A 21,996-nucleotide genomic window follows, 5' to 3' on the forward strand; every position below is an offset into this window, starting at 1 on the left:
GCCGGGGCGGACCCTAGCGCGGACCCGGCGGAGCTGTAGCGGACGCGCTGACCGAGCGCAGCGGCCGGGCCGGCGGGCGGGCGGGCGGCTGCGAGCATGGTCCTGGTGCTGCACCACATCCTCATCGCTGTTGTCCAATTCCTCAGGCGGGGCCAGCAGGTCTTCCTCAAGCCGGACGAGCCGCCGCCGCCGCCGCAGCCATGCGCCGACAGCCTGCAGGTAGGGGGGCCCCCAGCGCTGGGCACGAGGAGGACGGGGTGTCGGGAGAGCGCCCGGCGGGGTCTTCTGAGGAGCGAGGAGCGTGCGGGGCACCGGCTCCGTGGTTCATTTTGCCCCCGAACCCACCTCAAGGTGGGGCCCCCTCCCCTAGCTCCCCTCCACTCCCGTGCTGGGACTGCAGCCCATACCCGGAGCCCTTGAAGCCCCAGCTCACACTCCAAACCTCATCCCAGACTCAACCCCTTTCGGATCTGGGACTCCACTCCGAGCGCTGAACCTCCAATCCACAGTAGGACCCCAGTCCCCACCGAGAGCTCTGTTCAAACCTGGAAGCCCCTGCGTCCCAGATGAGTGGATGACCCCTGCCCAAACCCCTGAACACCCACTATATATGTCGGACTCCAGGTACACTCAGAACACCTGAACCCCCAGCTCTCAGCCAGGATCCCAAGTCAGAGCTGGAACCTCACCCCAACGCCCTGAACCTACCTCGGCAGCCTCATCTGTGCCCCCACCCAGATTCCCACTCAAACATCTGGTCTTCGGTCCTCACCTGGGACTGTACCCCAGGGTCCAAATGTCTCTATCACAGCTTGCGTCTTTCTCTGCAGGACCCCCTTGCACCTGGTTCCTGCTTTCCTATCCTCCCTTCCTCCCGTGTAGGAGGTCCTCTAGCCTTTTGGGGGTCCCACCCTCTCCTCTTGTTTCTCTCCAGTGTGGGGGTCCCACTTGATTCTCTGGTTTCTCCTCTGCCTTCTCTGAGTCTTTCCGGGCATCCTCTCTCTCTGCCCCTCCGTTTCTGTCTTTTGGTCTCTTTTGCCCATGTTCATCTCTCTCAGTCTGTCCATCACCTCCCCGCATTTCTCTAGGTCTCTATCTTTGTTCTAGGGTCTCACCCTGTGATCATCCCTTCCCCTTATAGCTGCCTCTGCTTTGGGGTGAGGAAGGAATAGGCTCGGAGTGTGGGGCCAGTGTCCCCAGGACCTCTGCCTGCCCCATGTTGTCAGGCATGGCATGGTGTGGGTGGTGGTGGGACTAACCATGGAGGGCACAGCCCTTGGGCGGTGCCCAGGGATCTAAGGTGGGTGGGGATTGTGCCGTGGAGCACTGGGGTTCATAACTTATAAACCCCCCATCCCCACTGTCCTGGTCTTAACTGGGGGCAGCTGGGGGCTTGGGATGGGGGAATGGGGGAGTAGACGGCAATTTGGTGCTCGTGACCTGTGGTGGGAGGTTTCCGGGGCTGGGTGAGTCTGGGGTGTGTGTGTTTGTGTAGGATGGGCCATGTCACATGTGTTGGGTGTGCCTTGTGTGTGATCGTGTGTGACGTGTCATGTAATACTGTGTGTGGCATCACCAGTGTGATTATTTGGGGGGACGCATGCGGGCTTATGGTGAGTGTGAGGGTTGTGTGTATGGCGTTGCCTGTCATGTGCAGCTGGGAAGGCTGCGTGGAGTGTGAAGTGGAAGCTGTATGTATGACATGTGTGTACAGGGAACACGTGTGTATGCGGTGTGTCTGTCTCCATGGGGTGGAGTTGTAGGGCCAGCCTGCATGGGGGTTTTGTGTGTGGTTGCGTATGTTCTCAGCTGTTGTGTATAGCCAGGAAGAGCCACTGTGGGGGCCTGATGAAGGGTTTCACTGGACATCTTGGTGGAGGGGAGGAGGGTGGGGGAGTTGTGTGTGGGCCTGAGTGTGTTTGCAGCCTAGGTGGCTTAGAGTCGCCGTGGTACATCCTGGGCTTGCTTGGGAAATGTGTTTGGACCTGGGAGTTGGTGTTTGAGTGTCACGTGTCTGTGGGATGGCTGTTTGTGCCACTCCGGGTAGGGAAGCGTGCAGCAGCAGCTAGGGCCGAGGGGTCCAAGGCCAGGGGCACGTTGACTAAGTGTGTGTGGGTCTGTGTGCCCACGTGCCCATGGGGAGGAGGAGGCAGTGGGCAGGCAGGATCGTCTATACCACAGGTCTGTGTGTGTCCACAAACGTAGGACATTAGGAGTACACATTATCTATGCAGGGTGTGTCTCTATGTCTAGATGGTGTGTGTGTTGAATTTAATTGGATGTGTGTGCCTGTGGTCGGGGAGGTGAGTGTGGAGTGTGTGAGGCGCGTGGTGGGAGGTTGAGTGTGAGCGTGGTGTGAAGTGTGGGTGTGTGAGCTCTGTGACTTTTCAGTGTGACATGTGGATTATGTGATCTTTTCTCCCTGTGAGCTGTTTATGTGTGGTGTGTGGTGAGGGGTGTGTGAAGGGTGTCAGTGAGCTAGCGGTGTGGCGGGGGAGGCAGTGTTGAGGGCCGTGGAATATGCTGCAGGGGGCAAGGAAGTGTGTGCACAAGGTATGTGGGGGTGAGGAACAAGGTATATAACATTCGGCGTGTGTGGAATACAGCAGGTGTCCCGTAAATGTTTGTGGAATGATGTGTGTGTGCAGGGAGGACTTGGCTGCCATCCTGTCCTTGCTTCCCTCACAATTAGGTCCCCAGAGATGCCCAGTGACGTTCTGTCATGGCCTGCCCCAAGCTAAGCTGCCTCTACCCTTTGCCCTTCGTCCTCCTCACTTTGACCAAGGCCTTTGTCTGGGGTTTCCGGCCAAGCAGGCGCTGGACAGGCGGGCGGCGGGTGATGTCGTGGTCTGGGAACCTTTGTTCTTTTCCTTTTGGTCTGTGTCGTGTTTTGGGCTGGGCTCTGGAGGAGGGAGGGGAGAGGATGCACGTGTTGAAGGCTTACTGTGTTTACTACCACCTCACAATGCCCCGCAGCGGGGAGGGGTTTGCACAGGCCATGGGGCCTGGGTGGTATCCCCAGTGGGGCCTCCTTGGCGCAAGAGCACTGGGCATGGCGCTGGGTGAATTTGCCAACCGTGAGGTCTTTGTCCCATGGCTGGCCCAGTGCCCTTTCTGGCTCATGTCATCTCTGGGGTGCTGAGCAGCCAGGAGCCCCCCCGCCCCGTGCATGTCAACCTGTCGTCTTCCCTTCTCTGTGTGGCCCTCAGGGAGTGTCCCTGGGCTGGGAGTCAACCAGGAAGGCTTTAATCTATCTCCTCTTGTTGACCTCACATCTGACAGGAGGAAGAGTCCCGTCCTCACGGAGACCCTTAGCTGCAAAAGGAAGCCTGGTCACACTTTGGCGACCCTCTTGTCTGATAGAGGAGATGCCAGTCAGTAGGAGGACCCAGGTCAAACCCTCCAGAGAAAGCGATGGGGTAGCCTTAGTGGGAGGCCTGCTGACAGGTATTTGAGAGGAAGAAGGGCCAGGACTCCTGACGATTGGAAGGCACAGACTACCAGAGTCATCAGGGGAGTATCACCTTCCAGAAGGTTCCCTGCTGTGAGTGGGCTTAAGCTGGGCCTGGAAGGGGGTGTTGAGTAGGCAGAGAAATGTGGCCTGGGGCTGAGGAAGATTCTGGCTCAACTGGAAAAAAGGATCTTGATGGGAGTTGATCCTTCCCAGGCAATACTGTCTGGCTTTGGATGGCCATCCCTGGGCCTCCAGGCTTCTGAAGCTTTCACTTCCCCTCTTCCCACCCCTTTGTCTTCAGCCAGAATGACTGTCATCGTCATCATCATCATCATCTTTTAGGCAGCTCTTTCCAGATTCCAACCTCCTTTAACAGATCAACTCATTCCCTTGTCTACAGCAATTATCGTGCACCTGCTATGCACCAGGCGGGCCCCGTCTGACGTAGTGGTGCCTGAATAGGCTTCCTGGGGCTCCCGCTGCCTGTGTCAGAGAAACCCCATCTTGCCAGCCCAGCCACACTGTCAGCCCCCTAGGCCCCGAGCGCACAACCCTCCCGTCTGTTTCCCCAGCCTCAGGTGCACTTGGTTCTGCGAGGCTCCGGGGGTGCACCCCATGGTGTTAGGCTCCCGCTTCCGATCGGAACACAAGCTCTTCAGAAGCTAGGCCGGGTCTGCCCATCTCGTGTGTCCCGAGCTGGACTCGGCAGGGTCCAGATGGCCGCATCAATCATCAGATGTCCGTAACCCCCTGTAGGGGTGGCAGCCCATCTGCCATTTAGAGAAACCGAGGCCCAGAGCAGGAAGGGGACTTCAGGCAGCCCCCTCTTTAGACCCTCCTTTTACCAGTGTTACCAGAGACCAGAGAGGTCAGGTGACGCATCCAGGTTTCACAGTAAGGTGACAGAGCACAGCAATTCTGTATTTCCCAGAAAACAGCTCTCCTGGTCACTAGGCTGGGCTCCAGCCCCAGCACCATGCTGCTCCCTGGCTGGCCTCCGTGCTGCCTGTGGCGTGTAAACGATTATTAATGACCCCCCTGGCCAGGAGACAGGAAACGTTTCCCAGCCACAGCTGGGGACATGCTCCCAGCCAGCCTCAGCCCTCCACACCCACCCTGGCCCTGGGGTCAGCACACGTGTTATCTCCATGCCGCCTCAGCCTTCCCTACTCCTTCTGCCCAGCTGCCCCATAACCTTTTCCTCTCCAGGTTCCCGGACAAGAAGAGACAGAGCTTTCTGTTCCACATCTCTGTCTTCCCACTTTCTCCAACTTGATTCCTCTCCACCTTCCTCCCCGCCCCAGACCAGCCAGAAGCAGCCCTTCTCCTGGAGGTCTTTTCTGGATGCACTGCTAGACCCGCCAGGGGCCCTGTCCTGGGCCCTGACCACCAACTCTCCCTTCTGCAGACTTTGCTCCCACTCTGCTGGCCCTAAATCTGGGTTGGGAACTTCCTGTGGCCTGTTCTCAATTGCTGTCTTAAGACTGACACTTGGAGGACCCTCCCAGATGCCTCCTCCAGGAAGTCCCCAGCCCAACCCAGGGACTCTCACTCACTCTGAGCACCCCAGCCTGCCTGTCCAGGCTACACACTGTGTACTGCTGGGCCTTCATAGGTGGAAGTTTATTGAGTACCTACTACGTGCCCAACAGAGACGGGAGGTAGAGATGAGCACGGTGTGGGCTTTAAAGCCCAGCCACACACCGCCCCACGTGTGAGCCACAGTGCCTCTGTCCCATGGTAGCTAGGCGGACCTAGGTACCAGGGCTGATGGTGGGCAGGTGATGGGGTGAAGGCAGGGGCACCGACGAAGACTGATGCTGGTGGGCAATGTGGGGAGGGCAATGCTGGAGAGACTGGGAGGCTGTGGTGGGACAGAGCAGCAACCCTTGATTCAGCCCAGAGTGGGAGGGAGGGCAAGCTGAGAAGCTTCCAGGAGGAAACGTATCTAATCTGAGAGCTAAGGGATGAGCTAGGAGAAAGTTCTGGACAGAGAGAAGGAGCAAATAGCAAATGTGAAGGCTTGCTGGTGACAGAGGGAGGGAAGTGTGGTTCTACAGTTCTGTGGAGCTGGACCCTGGACTGCTGGGGCGCTGAGTCCCAGGGTGTGTGTGTGTGTGTGTGTGTGTGTGTGTGTGTGTGTGTGTGTGAAGCTGGTGACAAGGCTGGCAAGGTCGGCAGGGCCGAATTGTGCAGGACTTACAAGCGAAGGGATTTGGACTTTTTCCAGAGGGAACTGGGCACTGGGGGCAGGGGGAGTAGGGTTGAAAGCAGGGCAGGGACTGCTCAGATCTGCTTGTTAGGAAAGCCTCTGATCCACAGGTCGAGAGCGCACGGAAGGGGTGAGGTGGGAGGCTCGTGCAGTGTGGGCCAGAGAAGGGGGATGAGTCCCAGGCAGAAGATGCAGAGGATGGAGGGCAGGAGACAGACCCTCGAGGGTGGAGGAGGGAGCCACTCAGCTATGGAGGTACAGAGAGAGGGGGACTGCCGCCCTGGGGGTCTGGGTCGGCTCTCATGAGGGCAGATGCCTGGGCCTGCGTCAGGGCTCTCTCAGGTCCGAAAGGTTTCAGGAAGCTCTCCCAGGTCAGGAGCTTTGAGGCTAAGCAGGGAGCAGGAGACCTGGACCCCGCTCTGGGCTCCAGCCTCCTCTTGGGCAGCACGGAGACTCGGGAACTGCCCTGGGCGAAGAGTGTTCGGAATTCAAAAATTAAAACAATCTGTGAAACGTAATATTTAATAAAATTCAAATCCAAAATGTACTGAGTACATTCCAAAACAAGTTAAAATGTAAATTTATGAAAATGCTAAACACACTTGATGGTTCTAATATCAATTGTAAATAAGCCTCCGTCACTTCCCTCCCGCTCTGGGTCCAGCTCCCCTGAAGCTTCCGCCTCAGGTGCTGCCCACCCGAGGGCTCCAGGACCTTCCAGTCCTGAGTTCAGGGCACCTTCTCTGGGCAGCCTGTCCTCTGGCTCGTGGCCTCAGGTGGCAGATGTTTTTTTTTCCTGTCCCCCACCCCCAAGGGAGTTGGCCCCTCGAGCTCCCCCACCCGTGGTTGTCTTTATTGAGGGGGCTGAGGTACAGGCCTGGAGGAGGGAAGGGTGCTGAGGGATGGGGTGTCGGCTACAGTGCCCAGTGGGGTGGGGTGGGGGCGCAGGAAGACTTGGGGAGGGCCGGGGGGGGGGCATGAGGGAAGGGGAGCAAAAGTGAATGAGCAGCGCCACTCCAACATGAACGCGGCCATCTCCTACTGTAAAAGTGACACCATTTCTGAAACTCACTCGAATGTTATGGTCTCATCTTGCAATCTTAGGCTGGGCATTGCTTGGCTCGCACTCTCTGGTCATCGTGTGCCAGGCCATTTTCTGGGCTGCATTTTCTCGCCTGGAGCAGGAGGAAGTGGGGGTCAGCACCTCCAAGGGCTGTGTGAGCTCTAGCTCTACAGATGCCTGACTCTGCGAATCCGGCGTTGTCGGTCTGTGGGCTTCTAGCCTTCCACGACTCTTCACTCCCAGCCAGAGCTGCGTGGAAGCGTGGTTGTGTGATTCCGGCATTCTGTGACTTGAAGTCGCTGAGACTCCAGGAGCCGAATAGGCGGGCATTCTGTGAATCCAGAATTCTAGGATTTGATGATTTGATGATTCAATGATTCTAAATGGGGCTGCTGGGAAGAGCTGCAGCCACCTGCCTTGTTAATGTCGATGTTAGGTTATTAAAAACATAACGAGAAGCAACGGAGAGAGCTCGGGATGGAGGGGGGCCCCGTCCCCAGGGTGTGGGGGAGGGGGGGAGGGGCCGAGCCAGTGTTGGGGGAAGGAGACCCTCTCCGCCTGGGTGACAGGGCAGATTCTCCTNTGGGTGACAGGGCGGATTCTCCTGCCACAACAGAAGCGGAGTCTGCCCGTGTGAGAGCTGCCGCTCCCTAAGCTTGCAGGATAAGGGGTCATTTCCTTCATCCCCCTGCCTCCATTCTTCAGCTATTTCAGATCACGGCAGAGAGAGGAGTGCCCTTTCCTCCCATCCCCTAAAGTCTCTGGGCAGAGATGTGGACAGACCGCAGAGGAAAGAGAGGGCTGCTCACCACCTGCCCCCCTTCCCCGGCAGCCCTGGCCTGAGGGGGAAAACAGGACATGAACACTTCCTGGACACGGACGTGGAAATGCGCGAACCCCTGCTTGTGAGGGCCCCAAGTACAAAGGGCCTCCGGCTAGGGCAGAGGCCAGGGCAGCCAGAGGAGCCGTGTGGGCATGGGCCGGTGAGCCCTCGGCTCCTCTGGAGCGCGGGCCGAGGAGGGAGCACCGTGCTTCTGCCCTGGAGGTGGCTGTGCGAAGGGCTTGAGGAAGGAAGGGCCCAGGCCGGGGAGCCTGGAGAGCGGATGACCGGTGGGTGCTCCCGTGTGGCACGGGCCCAGGGCCCAGCCCGGCTCAAGGCCAGGCCTGTTGCGCCGCGGCTTGCTTGGGTTATGCCCGTGCCTCAGCACCTACGCCGGGCTTGGTGGTGAGCGGGGAACCTCTAGGCAGGAGAGAAGGATCTTTGGCCTCTAGAGAGCTCCTTCCAGCCTGGTAGCAGCTGCATGAGTCGCAGCCTGGTGGCCTCACAGATCAGGTGAGGGAGGCCGGGAGCTGGCCCAGGTCACACAGCACAGCAGGGCCTGACACCCAGCTTCCTGACTCTCGGAGCTGGGTGCTCCCCCGGTCTGCAGCTTCCCCCTTTCCCCTGGAACCCCTGGGGAACAGGAGCTGAGGCAGGACTCCTGTAGCGGGCAGAGCCCTTATCTGTCACTTCTCCATCTTTCTCCTCTCACAGGCCAGAAGGCAGGTAAGGTGGCCACAGCTGCTCCCTGCTATCCCCAAGCTTCCATTGTCTACCACATCCTGTCTTGGCCCTGAGGATAGGGTCCCCAGCCGCCCAATCCACAGTGAGCCTCCTGGGTTCTCCTGTGCCTTCACTCAGGCTCTCTCCCCACCCTGCAGGTCTCCCCCTCTGGCTGCTGTGTGTGTCAGTCTCTCTCCAAAGATCGTTACACTTGGACGGGCCCCAGGAGATCATCAGGTCCCATTTTATTCTTCAGATGGGGAAAGTAGCTCAGAGAGGGGAAGGTCCTGCTGTAGGGGCACAGAGGACTGTGGCTGGGCCCACGTCACAGACGCACACTGCCCTCCGTGTCAGGCGGCTAGGGTGAGGCCTGAGGTTATGACCCGCTGACGAGCTTCTCTCTTCAGCCCTGAGCTGTCCTCCCTCTTCTTTGCCCAGATTACTCTCTTTTCTGCCACTGGGCCTGCTGCCTAGCTGCAGACTCTGTCCTTGGGACACAGACCAGAGCTCAGGACTCCATGACCAGGATGAACACCCATGCACACGTGGACATGGACACATGCAAATACATACATGAGGACACACAAGTCCCAGGTGAAAACCTGTATCTCATAGTTAGGAGGCTGTCCTGGAACCTGGTGTTCTCTAAGGCACCACACACCTCCTCTCGGAAGCCCTCCAGGACCTCTCTGCAGACTGTCTCCCCCTCACTCGCCTCTTTATGACAGCGGGGTTCTATGATCCTAGGTTCTTCCTCTGTGACAGCCAGGTCATGGGTGAGTCTCCTTCTAGTCCTAAAGTCCTCCCTTCAGTGTCCCCTCCTTCTGTCTCCAGGAGGGGCTCAGCTTCCTGTGGCTGGGTGGGGAGAGCCCTGAGGTCCCCAGAGGACAGTGGGACAATGGGGAGGCGGTGACAGATGAGACATTATGTCTTCTCCAAAGCAGGCTCCACCCTCCCCTAATCTCCTGGCCGGTGCTGGGGCATAGCTCTGACTTGTGGGCCCCTTAGGGTCCTGGTCTAACCCCACAGCCTTGACCCCTCAGTGTAGAGGTCAGAGGTTCAGACCCACAACCAACTCAGCAGTTGTCTAACGGGAGGCTGTGGAGTCCAGCTCCCCAGGAGGCCAGCAGCATAGGACGGCTGCTGCAGCTCCCCAGGAGTGAGCCGAACTGGCCTGCCTGTGGGGTAGGCAGGGGCGTGGTAAACACTGAGGCAGGCTGGGAGTACAGAGGAGCCGTGAACGCCTACCTTCCCCATGCTGGAAGCTGGTGATGGGGAGCCAGGAGCACCAGCAGGCCTCTCCAGAGAGTGGTGGAAAGGCCAACGGTATTTGGAGAATCACAACTGGCCCTGCCTCCCGTGGGGGTGGGGGCGGGAGGAGGGGGCCGGCCGGGGGCAGTGCAGTGGGTGGGCCATCGGAGGCCTGGGTGGAAATGAAGGCTGAGGCCTGTGGACAAAGGGACGGGCTTGGGGTTAGGTATTTAGCTCGGCCCTCGTCATTTCCTACACCGGACATGGCTGGGTTAGCAGGGTCGTCGCACAGAGGGAAGGAACAGGCTGGGACTGATGCCTGCCGGACCCTACGGTAGACTCAGGCACGTGGGTGACCTGGTCACTCCCTGGGCTGCAGTCAGTCCCCCGTCAAAGCCCAGCCATGCGGCCACAGTCACCCTGGGGGATGGCCACCTCCAGACCACTGCTCCCCACGCAGATGCAGTCCTCCTGGGCGGCACTCAGGCCCGGCCATAGGCATGGCCGAGGCGGGAGCCCCCACAGGGCACAGGGTCTTGTGGGACAACCAGACGCCCTGCCCCAACCGCACCGCAAGCATCCACACGCCAGGTGCAGCTACTGTCACCCCTATGGTGACCCAAGGAGAGCCATAAATTCCAGCAAGTCATGGGCAGGTGTCCAGGGCCTGGGTGAGGAGAGAGGGGCACCAGGCAGGGAATGCAGAACCCCCCCATGACAGACCGTGCCCTCCCCCCAGTTTGCTGAGTGCCCGAGGCTGTTTATTTCCTAGCAGGGATGGGTGTCTCATCCCTCTCCCTCTCCCCGTCCCCACCACACGCTTCCAAAGCTGCCAAATCAAATCAGCCCCTGCGCCCGCGCCAGGCTGGCATGGCGGCCAGCAGCTGACTGGAACGAAGCCAGGCTCAGAATATCCCGCCGCCTGTGCCTGTCCGATGCCTGGGTGTGCTTGTCGGGTGGGGGTGGGGAGGGGCAGCCAGCCCCTGGGCAGTGCCTTGGAGAGGCTGGGCTTTCTGGATGCCACCTGGGTGGTAGGCTGCTGGAGACTGAGTGAGCGGCTCCCTGGTGTGTCTGCCAGCATTTGAGGAGCTGTGGCACATGGACCGGGGGTGGGGGCAGCTAGAGCCCAGGAGACTGGGTGTTAAGCTGGGGTTGGGGGCTCACACAGAGGATCATGACAGCAGCCCTAGCTGGGAGCCCGGCCCCGTGACTGTGTAAGCCAGACATTACAGACAATTTACAGATGGGGAAACTGAGGCTTACAGAGGGGTCGTGAAGTTCCCTGGAGAGAAGTAGAAGTGGAGGGGGTCCTCAGAAGGAGTAAAAATGCGGTGGTTTCCCCTCCCGAGGAGGCCCTGCTGAAAGAAAGAGCTCAGCTCTGTTCTCAGAGTCAAGGGCAGAGAATATGCCAGAGCCAGAGGTGCCCACCTGAAATAGGGTGTAAGAAGGGGGTGTGGGAAGAGAGCAGGGCAAAATCAGGCAAGACTCCCTGAGGAGGCCCCCTGTGGGCAACAGGAGGCCCTGGGCCAGCTGGGGCTGGGGGTGGGGGTAAGCTGGGGAGAAGGGGAGAAGGCCTTGTAGGCCTCAGCCCCTGGCCTTCTTGTCTCTGCAGCCAGCCGGGACCTCCTTGCCCAGGAGCCAGTGCCCCCAGGGAGTAGAGACGCCCGACTGGAGGTGAGAGCTCAGCGGAGGGAGGACTGGGTGGGCTTGGAGGGGTGGGGCACAGACTGGGGGTCAGTCTGAGCATTGCCCCTACCCCTGGGAGGACTGGGAGGCTGGAGCCGAATCCCAGCCCCGCCCCCTCCAGCCTAGGGTCACCCTGCACCAAGATCACCTTCCCTGCCCTATTCCTGGGGCTCTCTCCCCCTGAGGAGAGACGGAGAGAGTCATTTCAGACCCTCTCTAGGCCTCCCCACCTTCACCTGACAATTCCTTGTTGATTCTCTGCCCTAAGTGTTTTCTGAATTCCTCTCCTCCTCTCGATCCCTGCCACCTGCCCCAGATCCCTCTCCTCCCCCCATATCCCTGCCCCACCAGCCTCCAAGACTGGTTATCTTTCCCCTTGACGGCTCCCTGGCTGGCTGCTTTCAATCGCCCCACTCTCCATGCAGCTGCCAGAAGGCTCTTCCTAACATGCAAACCTGAACTTGTCCCTTTTCTGCTCAAAAATCCATGCTTCCCATCTTCCTGCTCCTTCTGCAGCCCCAGCCAGGCCACAGTCTCCCCTTTATCCATCCTGCCTCCCCAGAACCACTCCTGCCGCTCTCTTCTCCCTCAGCTTCCCAAATCTTTCTGGGCTCAGCTCTAGCCACCCTCCTCCGGGAAGCCCTCCCTGTCCTTCTTGCTGCCTCCTCTGAACTCTCCCTGTCTGGCAGTCAGATGGGGCATTCTGATGTCTGTGCCATTAACACCCTGGTTTCTCCATTATGCAACTCTATAGGTCTTCCCTCTGAACTGTGACTCCTGGGGGACTGGGCCTCTTTCCTGAGTCTCCCACTGCCCTCCAAAAGGGGGCCTGGCAAGGGCTCAGTGAGTGCATTTCCTTTGAGATGAGGGATGCCATCCGCAGCCCTGACCATGCCTTTGGGGCGCCTCATAGGCACCTGCAGTGTTCAGATGGGCCTCGGGCAGCAACAACAGGGTGGGCTGGGGACTGTGAAGATTGGCACAGAGGAGGGTTGTGTGGGACAGCCTGAGCCCACTCTTGTGCCCAGACCTGGCTGAGAGAAAGGGGAGGCTCCTGGGGCCAGGAGCTTTAGACACACTTTCTTGTTCAATCCTCACACCTCCCTAGAAAGCAGGGACTGTTACTATTCTCCTTTTATGGCTGGGGAAGCTGAGACACAGCGTGGGGTCACACAGTGAGCGTGCGGGGCAGATCTGAATGTGGAGCCCAAATGTGTCTCACTCCCAGCCCTTGCTCTCTCGCTGCCCTCTGGTGGGATGGGAAAGAAGACGCCCACACGGGGCCTGGTACACAAGGGGCGAAGCAGGGACTTGCGGCCGGGACGTGGAGCCAAGCCCTGAGAATGTCCCTACAGCTGGGAGCTGGGAGGGGGGGGCGGGTAGAGAGTCATTATTAATTTATTTATGGCCATGGCATTCCCCACGGGGCAGGAGCTCCCCCCCAGAGCCGAGACAGATGGTGTTCCTGGGAGCCAGCAGTGTCTCAGCAGCCACCGCCACCTGCCAGGAAAACCTGGATTTGTCATCTTCCCAGGAAGCCATGAGGGGAGAGGGCTTTGGAGAAGCCGAGACCCTCCTTGGTGCTGGGACCTGGACCCCAAGGGAAGGAGCCAGGCTCGGGCTCCTTGTGTCTACGTCCGTGCCCCGCCCCCTTTGGCCCCCGGTCCTGCAAGTGCAGGTTCTGCCCCTCCGTCTGGCCCCTGGGCCCCCCCCAGGAGGCCTCTCTGGATCATGCCCATTGGATCCCTTTGCTTCTGTTCTCGCCCCACATTTCCTTTGTCTGGGTCCTGCTGCCTGAGGGAGGGTCTTAGGCTGTGAGCCTAAGCTCTGCTGAGAGAGAGTGCCGAGTGCTCCCCAGTATAGAAAGGACAGGACTGGAGAGAGTAGGGACCTAGGATGTTGCTATCGGAGGGTTGGAGGGAAAGAGGGAAGAGGGAGGGGAGACTGATGAGAAGCCTCCATGTCTGGGTGGAGGCTGGGGAGACGTGATGGCTTCCTCATGACTGGGCTCAGAAGGGCACGAGCTCAAGCCCCAGTTTCACCACTTTCTGGGTGTATGACCTTGGGCCAGTCCCTTAACCAGCCTGAGCCTCAGTTTCTTCACCTGTCGAAGGGGATAAGAAGTTCCTGCATTATTGGACATAATCACTATTATTGGCCATAATCACAGCAGAGCTGTTAGGACAAGTTACAAAGTATGTGTGAGGTGCCTGGCCCAGGGAGGGAGTTGGCACCCCCCTGCTTCCCGCAAGGGTGAGCTCCTTGAAGCTAGCTTGAGGCTGACAGGGTGCAGCGCAGGCTGGGCCAGGGCTCACAGAGGTTCTGTGGGCACAGCACGTTCTCCTGGCGCTGGCAGCGCAACAGCCAGGGGTGCAGGGCTGCCAGCACCCGTCCCCTTGGCGGACATCTGTTTAGCACCCCTCTCGGGCCAGCTGCCGGGCCCCTGTGCCAGCCGGCCAGCTGGGGGCAGGGCTCTCAAGCTCAGCCTGGACTCCTGCTTCAGGGCCAGGGCCATTACTGTCTGGACGTTGGGGAGGAGGCAGTTCGAGTAGTGAACTGAGCACGCTGGGTCCGTGAGCTCTCCGTGCTGGCTCTCAGGGCCTCGGGAGCCCCAACTAGAGCAGGGGCTGGGGGAGAGGAGGACACGGACGACGGCACAGGTATCCACACTAAGCATACTAATGCCCTGCCCAGCACTGGCTCCTCGGTTGCTGCTCACGGGATAAGGAGAGACCTCACGCCTCAGCGTTGTCAGCCCTGCCTGCTGGGCCCCCTCATGTCCACTCGTTGCTCCCAGACATGGCAGTGCTGACTCCCCAAGATACCCGCTCTTCCTGGCCTCCCTGGCTTTGCTTGCACTGACCCCTTTCTCTGGAATGCCTTTCCCTTCTTTCTCTACCTACTCCCTTCTTAAGCCTCAGATTAGATTCCCCTCCTCTACGGAGTCCTCTCGGATTGCTCCTTCCACTCAGGTCAAGTCAGTCTCTCCTCTTTCCTGGGCACTCACAGCCCCCAAGCTTCCCTGAGCTTACAGTTGGGTGACTTGTCAGCCCATGTGGTTGTATATCCTTTCCCACATGGTTGTAAACACATGAGGGATAGGAACCAAAGCTGAGTCTCCTTTGTCTCTCCTGGGCCCACACGAGACCTGGAATAGGCCTGGTACATAGTAGGTGCTCAGTAAAGTTTCTTGATTAAATGAGAATGGCTGTGTGAAGGCTGGAGTAGTTCCAAGAAAGGGGCACTTGCTGGATTGGGGGCAGTCTTGGAGACTTCCTGGAGGAGGTGGCCTTGGAAATTTGAAGGATGGGGAGGGTCAGTGCCATGGACTGATGAGGCCAGAAATCAGCTGGATAATCAGAGAGGTCCATGGGGTCAGCTTCTGTGAGAACCATGTGAGGACAACAAGGACCAGCTCAGGACTGGAAACAAGCAGATAGAGGAGCCTGGAACAAAGACTCAGCCCCAGAGGGGGCTGCAGGAGGCTGGCTAATGCTGAGAAGCCGGATCCAAAAACATCTCTGCCCCTGGGTCCGGAACTGAGGAACACTTGGTTCCACAGTCTGGGGTGAGGCTGAGGCCACCAATGGTAAACCAATAGGCCCAGCGTGATGGCGTAGTGACGGGGGGGATAGGGACAGGCAGGAGCTGGGGTGGTCCTGTAAGGTAAGGTTGCCATCGGGGCTGAGAAAGGCTTTGCAAGTGAAAAGAGCAAGGTGTGCAAGGGCATGTGGGCAGCATGCCCTGGGTCTCCATGAGAGAAGGCCCAGCATATCCGTGGAGCCAGGACACAGACAGGGAGCGCTGGGGTGAGGCTGGAAGGGCTGCTTCCAGCAGGCAGCATTTCCCGGCCTGTGTTTAAAATTCTTGAATCAGTGCTCCTAACTGACAGATGTGCCAGCCTTCTCCTGGATTCTGCACATCAGGATTAAGGGGCCTCAGTGATGTCCCATGGTCCCAGGGGAGCTGCTGCCGCAAGTTGGCCATAGCATCTGGCATCAGTGGGGGTCCTGAGGCGCTGCCATCGGGCTGTGCCCACCTGTCCGGCTGCACAGGCTGAGGCTGTGCGGGGACTTGGGGCCAGGGAGGTGGTCTCAGCTGCCACCCAGTCTATCTCTCTGTCTGTCCCTCCATCTCTCCTCACCCCTGACCAGAGGACCAGGTGGAGACAGGTGAACACAGGTCCTGCAATCAGAGAGGCCTAGTCTGAAGGAGGAGGCATCAAGTGCGGGGGGCTCACACCTAGAAAAGACACAAACTCAGACTGGGCCAGGCATTGAGCAGGCCAAGGCCGGGGGAGGTCCGGCCCCCTTGAGGGCTTGGAATGGAGGCTCCAAAAGGGCAAAGACCAGCTCAGAGGCGCACAGTGAGTCCGAGGCAGTGTTGGGGTAGACACTGTGAGCCCCAGGACAAGGTTCCTCAGGCGGGCCCCTCCCCCCTCCCCTGCCTGGTCCTTGGCTGTAAACACTGAGAGAACAAGTTCCGTTTCCTGGGAAATATTTATCTCAGGCCGTGTGGGGAGCGTGTGCTGGCCTCCCTGTGTCCTTCCTGCAGGCTGGCCTGGGGCAGGAGGTGAGGGGGCTTGGCAGCCGCCCGGCCCACGGGGGGGCAGTCTGTGCGGCCTGAAGTCAGGGCCAGGAAGGGAGTGCCCCAGGCTCCTCTTGGAGCCAGAAGCTGAAGGCTGGAATGAGGGGAGGGAGGAAGGGTAGGAGAGAAATCTTTTTCTCCAAATTCCACAACACAACCTGCCCCTCTCCCATGTTCTTGTCTTTCTTCTTAGCAGTGCTGTCTTCTCCCCATCCCTACCTCTAAGCATTTGCTGCTGTCTGCTGCTCCCACCTGGGATGCCTTTCCTTCCTTGTCCTCGTATTTGCCAGCTCTCAGCTGGCTTCCTCTGGGAAGTCTTCCCTGATTCTCTAACCCCCTAACCCTTTGTCCTCCCCTTCTATCTTCTGTCCTTCTCTTCTGGCTCCCAGCAGCTTCAGTCTAAGCCGCATAGACCAGCTAAGGTCTTATCCCAAGCTGTTGGGACAGGGTAGACAGCCTCTTTCCGACTGCCCAAGAGCCCCCTTCCTGGGCCCCTGGGAGTGGAACAGGGCCACCTTTCAGTGGAACCAGCACAAGCCCAGGCACGTGGGGAATCCAGGTTGATTGAATGCGGGGAAAATTCCATGGGCCCAACCAGAATGGCAGCGGGGGCATAGGGCCCAGGGTTCCCACTGGCTGGCTCTTGGGCTTTGGGCTGTGTATCCCAGGCCGGGCCAGGCCTGACTGGGGCCCTGACAACAGGAAATCCTTGAAGGAACAAGCAGGCTAAGGTCTCTGAGCACAACAACAGGAAATAGCCTTGACATGGGGCAGCAGCTCTGGTGATTGTGCCCAGTGGGGTGGGGGCAGGGGTGGGGGGGAAGCTCATAGGACCCAGAGGGACACTGAGGCACGGATGGTGGGGCAGTGGGTATTCTACTGACTATGTGACCCTGAGCTTGTGATGGTGTGTGTTGTCAAGTATGCGACCTCCACATGGGATATTGTGGGGGGCGTGAGTGAGTCAGAGGGTGACACTGAGTGTGTGACACCGAGTGACACCAAGTGTGTGATGCCACTTGTCAAGGAGTGTGAGACAGTGAATGTGCCACCAAGTACGTGACACTGTGATCCTGTGTGATATGGACTGTGTGATGCTGAATGATACCAAGTATGTGACACGGAGGGTTGACACCATGAGGATCAAATATGTAAACACAGATGGGTGACATTGTGCGATGACAGGTGTGGTCCTTGCGGCTCAAGTGTCTGACACCGAATGGTGAGACCAAGTATGTGCCCCAAGCATATGTGATCTAGCGAGGCTGAGTGCGTCGCCAAGGGTGTGACACGGAGTGACACCAAGTGTGAGAACCTGTGAGTGATGCTGTGGGACACCCTAAGCCCAGTGCTGAACGTGTGATGCTGTGTGTCATGGTTGTGATGATGAGAAGTGTAACCACATGACACTGTGCACGACGCCGTCCCAGGAAGGTCCCCAGTGGGCCCAGGCAGGGGAGTGACACCATCCAATGCATGATTTTGAGATTGCTCTGGCTGCCGAGTGTGTGGGGGGCAAGTTGGAGGGGCAGAGAGGAGGTGGGCACACCAGTTGGAGGCCATGGCAGCCCCCACAGGCAGGAGATGGTGGTGCCTGGGCTCAGGGGACGACGGTAGAGTTGCAGAGAAATGGATGGACTTTGGAGATATGTGGGAGGTTGAAATAATAGAACTTGCTGATGAATGAGACGAGCCCAAGGGCGAAGCGAGGCTGGCTTCCAGGTTTCTGGTTTGAGGGACCAAGCGATGGATGGTGGAGACGTTACTGAGAGGGGTGAAGACCAGGGGGAGGCCAGGGTTAGGGGGTTGAGAGAGGGCAAGGAGGCACAAATGAAGAGATCTGTTTTCGACAGAAGTCGGACATCCAGGTGAAGGTGTCCAGTGGGCAGCAGAGGCCAGGCTGGGGTATCTTTGGGAGGCGACAGGTGTGGCTGGGATGACCTAGGGCGGGAGCCCGGTGAAGGACCGAGCCCCAGCCCCAAGTCTGCAGACTCCATCATCTGGAGGCCTGGGAGGTGAGCGGGAGCAGCCGGGAGACAGAGGACGAGTGGCCAGGGACGTGGGGCTACTTAGAGTGTGGAGCCCCGGAAGGGGAGAGGGTTGATGGGGAAGGAGGTGGCCACATTGGCAGGTAAGGTGGACAGGGGAGTCGGTGCTGGCCTGGGCCCGCATTAGCCAGGCAGGAACCATGGCTATGACGGGGCGGGGGTGGGGCTGAAGCCAGCCCTGGCCTGGGTGGGTGCTGAGTGGGGGGCGAAGGCAAAGCACAGTCAACCCTTTGCAGACCTTTGACTCCAAGGGATGTGGAGAAGGGGCGTGGTCACTGGAAAAGATGTGAGGTCAAGGGAGAGTAACATTTTTAAATTATGGAATGTTTGAAATACACCCAACAGTAGAGAAAACAATACAATAAACTTGCCATATGGCCATCACCCAAATCTAACAGTTACCAAGATTTGGGCACGTTTAGTTCATCTATCCCTCCCGACCCCACCCAACCCCCCCTTTTTTTCAGTTTTCTTTCCTGAAGTACTTTATTTTCTAGTTTTTAATTGTGGTGAAATGCACGTAACCGAAAACTTACCATCTTAACCGTTTAAAGTGTATAGTTCAGTAGCGTTAAGTATGTTTACAGTCGCCAGAACTTTTTCATTTTGCAAAACTGAAACTTTTACCCTTTAAACAGCTCCCTTCCACGCCCCCCCCAAGCGTCTGACAACCACCATTCTACTTTCTGTCTACACATTTGGCTCCTAGGCGCCTCAGATATCTGGGATCATACAGTATTTGTCTCTTGGTGACTGCCTGATTTCACTCTGCATTGTGTCCTCCGGGTCCATCCACGCTGTAGCGTGTGTCAGAGTTTCCTTCCTTTTTGAGGCTCAATACCATTCCATTGTTTGTATAGACCACGTGTTCATCCGTTCACCCACTGATGGACACTTCATCTGCCTCCACCTTTGGCTGCTGTGAATAATGCCACCATAAACACAGGGGTCCAGCATCTCTTCAAGATTCTGCTTTCAATTCTTTTAGATATATACCCAGAAGTGGAAGTACTGGCTCATATGGTAATTTTCTTTTTCTTTTATTTTTTTAAAAAGATTTATGTGTTTATTTTGAGAGACAGAGAGAGCATGAGCAGGAGGGGCAGAGGGTGAGGGAGAGAGAATCCCAAGCAGACTCCGTGGGGCATGCAGCCCACGTGAGTCTCAATCTCATGACCCTGACTGAGATCATGACCTGAGCCGAAACCAAGAGTTGGATGCTTAACCAACTGAGCTACACAGGCGTCCTATTTTTAATTTTTGAGGAACCAACATACTGTTTTCCACAGCAGTGGTGCCATTTTACATGCCCAGCAACAGTGTACCAGGGTTCCAATTTCTCCACCTTCTCGACAACACTTCTTTCCTGCCCTTTCCTTCCCTTCTTTTTCCCCACCACCTCTTTCTCTACTTCCTTCCCCTTCCTTCCTTCCTTCCTTCCTTCTTTCCTTCCTTCCTTCCTTCCTCCCTTCCTTCCTTCCTCTTTCCTTCCTCCTTCCCTCCCTCCCACTATCCCTCCCTTCCTCTTTCCCTTCCTTCCTTCCTTTCTTTCCCTCCTTCCTTCCTTCTTCCCTCCCTCCCTCTTTCCCTTCCTTCCTTCCTTTCTTTCCCTCCTTCCTTCCTTCTTCCCTCCCTCCTTCCCTCCTTCCCACCTTCCCTCCCTCCCTCCTTCCCTTCCTTCCTTCCTTTCTTTCCTCCCTTCCTTCCTTCCTGGCCATCCTAATGGGTGGAAGACTGGGGAAAGGTGGTATCTTACTGTGGTTTTGATTTGCATTTCCCTAATGATGAGTGATGTTGGGCATCTTTCCATGTGCTTGTTGACCATTGCATATCTTCTTTAGAGAAATGCCTATTCAAGTTACTTGCCCATTTGTAAGTCAGGTTGTTTATTTTGTGGTTGAGTGGTAGGACTTCTTTATATATTCCAGATACTAACCCCTAATCAGATGCACAGTTTGCAAATATCTTCTCTCATCGTGTAGGTTGCTTTGCTGAAGTATTTTAAAGCAAATCTCAGACATGATGTCATTTCACCAAAGGTGGATTTTTTTTAAGGTCAGAAGGTCCCAGATGATGCTGAAATGTGACAGTGCAACGCAGAGCCAGCTTGAAGTGTGTGCATGACCCTGCATGAGGGTGACACTGTGGAGCATTGGGAACATGATGTATGACACTGAGAATGAGCCACCCCAAGTGAGGGCACAGTGATAGTACCACTGTGTGTGGCCCTGGGACACTCAGTGATGTGTGACGCTGTGGAAAGCGTGAAATGGCTGTGAGTCACTGAGTATGTGGGACAGGCCATGTGAAAGTGATAGCGATCCTGTCTCTGTGTGTCATCCAGGGGTGATGAGTGTGACGCAGAACAGGATGCTGCACGGGAGTGAGAGGGGTCAGGGCTGTGCCATGGCCCATGGCGGGGTCGGGGGAGGGAGGTGTGATCTATGTGTGGTCAGCCCCAGCCTCAGCTGTTGGCCATCAGAGTATAGATAAGCAGAAGTGCCGACATGGACAGGAATGGTGTCCAGGCCAAGTGTGAGTCAGTGTGAGGCCTCCTCCTTTCTCTGAACCCCCAGGAAGGCGTCCTGGGGGCAGGATGGTAGCACTTGAGCAGAAAGAGCAGTACCGGGTAAGAGCAAGGGCTGTGGTGTCCGACAGTCCTGTCTGGCTCTGACATCTAGCAAGTCATTTCATGTCTTGAGCCTCGGTCCCCTCAAGTGTAAAATGCAGCTGTTGGGAGGATGACACGAAACAGCACTTTTGAGTAATGCGGTACTGGCACTAAGCGACGGCTCAGTGGTCTCCAGGGGAGCCACGCTCCTCATGTCCCTGTACCCAGGCGGCTTGTGGGTGTGCAGAACGGGTGTGCTGAACGAGTGATGTCCTGTCCTCCTGTGCCCACAGCCTTCCTCTCCCCCTCTCTTCCTCCTTCTGTCCCCTGCTTGGCCTGCCCCCACCACTTGCTCCCAACCCACCCTCTCCCAGGTCCTGCCGTCCTCGACCCCCTCAGCCTCCAGCCCGGGCTCCTGCAGACTCATTCAATTAGGCCGATGCAATTTGCTCAAGAAAAATCCTATAATTTGGTTAATCACACGAGTAGGGGATCTGGCCCAGGTGGGGAGGGTGGGGCTGGGTGGGAGGTCCACACCCACGGTGGGGCACAGGTGTAGCTGTACCTGTCTCTCAGGACCCCGCCTACTCCCTTGCACTCCAGTAGCCAACAGAGTCCAAAGCTGGGGTCTCCCCAACTGCCTCTACAGAGGTTTTGAGACAGGAGCTTGGACTGATGGGGTTCACTGGTGTCCCTGGGAGGGTCCCTGGCCCTCTCCATGTCTCAGTCTCACTCTCTGATAATGGGCGTTGAGCTGAGGGTGGGGGTGTCTCAGCATCTGGTCAGCCTAGCTCGTCTCCACATGCCAGGTCTAGTCAGCCCCTCTCATGGCTTCTGTAAAGCCTTCTTTTGGGCTTTGGAGAGGGAGGGCTGGAGGGCCCCAGAGGAAGAGGAGGGGGTGGGTGTCCTCAGAGTCTCATCTGAAACATGGCCACCCCGGTTCTAGAATCAGAGACCCTTTAGTCCCAGGTCGCACACCTGCCCTAGGGGATGCGGAAAGGCAGCATCCTCTGTCCTCACCTGCAGGTCCACGGCCTCTAGCCTCACAACTTATACCTGGCACAGGGGTCCCTCAGAAGTAGGGCGGCGCCAAAACCCAGCCTGCCCTCCCCCACCAATCCATGCCCCTCAAGGCTGCATCTGGCCAGAGAGTTGGGGTCACCTGTCTCTAACTCACACAGAAGTGGCCTCACCCCCAGCTGGGAGCCCGCTTGGGCAGGACCTTTATGGTAACAGGGCGGTCCTCTCAGCAGCTCGAGGAGAAAGCACTGTTTTGCAGATGGTGAAACGGAGCCCAGGAAGGTTAAAAGACTTGCCCAGTGCCACGTAGGTGACACGTGGCAGGAAAGGCCTGTGAGCCTGGGTCTGGCACAGGTGGTGGAAGAGGGGAGGCGGTGCACGGGAGGCCGAGAAGCAGACCCCCCACATGTACAGACACCGACGCTCTCAGCCAAACATTCATTCAGAGACAAAAGCAGCCCCACGCTCACTGCACACACGTGGGACACGGGTCCCCTGCACATGCAGATGACTCAGGCACA

The 21,996-nt window shown here is 57.7% G+C and overlaps 1 protein-coding gene across 5 annotated transcripts in view; it reads left to right on the forward strand.

Annotated features, from left to right (window-relative positions):
* The window catches only part of PDE2A (phosphodiesterase 2A), a 111,511-nt gene that overhangs the window by 37,830 nt on the left and 51,685 nt on the right, over positions 1–21,996 (forward strand). For 3 of the 5 annotated variants that reach the window (XM_034666389.1, XM_034666391.1, XM_011234695.3), the window contains exons 2-3: positions 147–219; positions 11,136–11,197. In XM_034666389.1, the coding sequence (XP_034522280.1) occupies positions 147–219; positions 11,136–11,197 (135 nt within the window). The remainder of the gene's footprint in view (positions 1–146; positions 220–11,135; positions 11,198–21,996) is intronic. The other 2 variants (XM_034666390.1, XM_011234694.3) reach the window with 1 other exon arrangement.

Source organism: Ailuropoda melanoleuca, chromosome 8 (assembly GCF_002007445.2).
Source record: "Ailuropoda melanoleuca isolate Jingjing chromosome 8, ASM200744v2, whole genome shotgun sequence".
Lineage (NCBI taxonomy): Eukaryota > Metazoa > Chordata > Mammalia > Carnivora > Ursidae > Ailuropoda > Ailuropoda melanoleuca.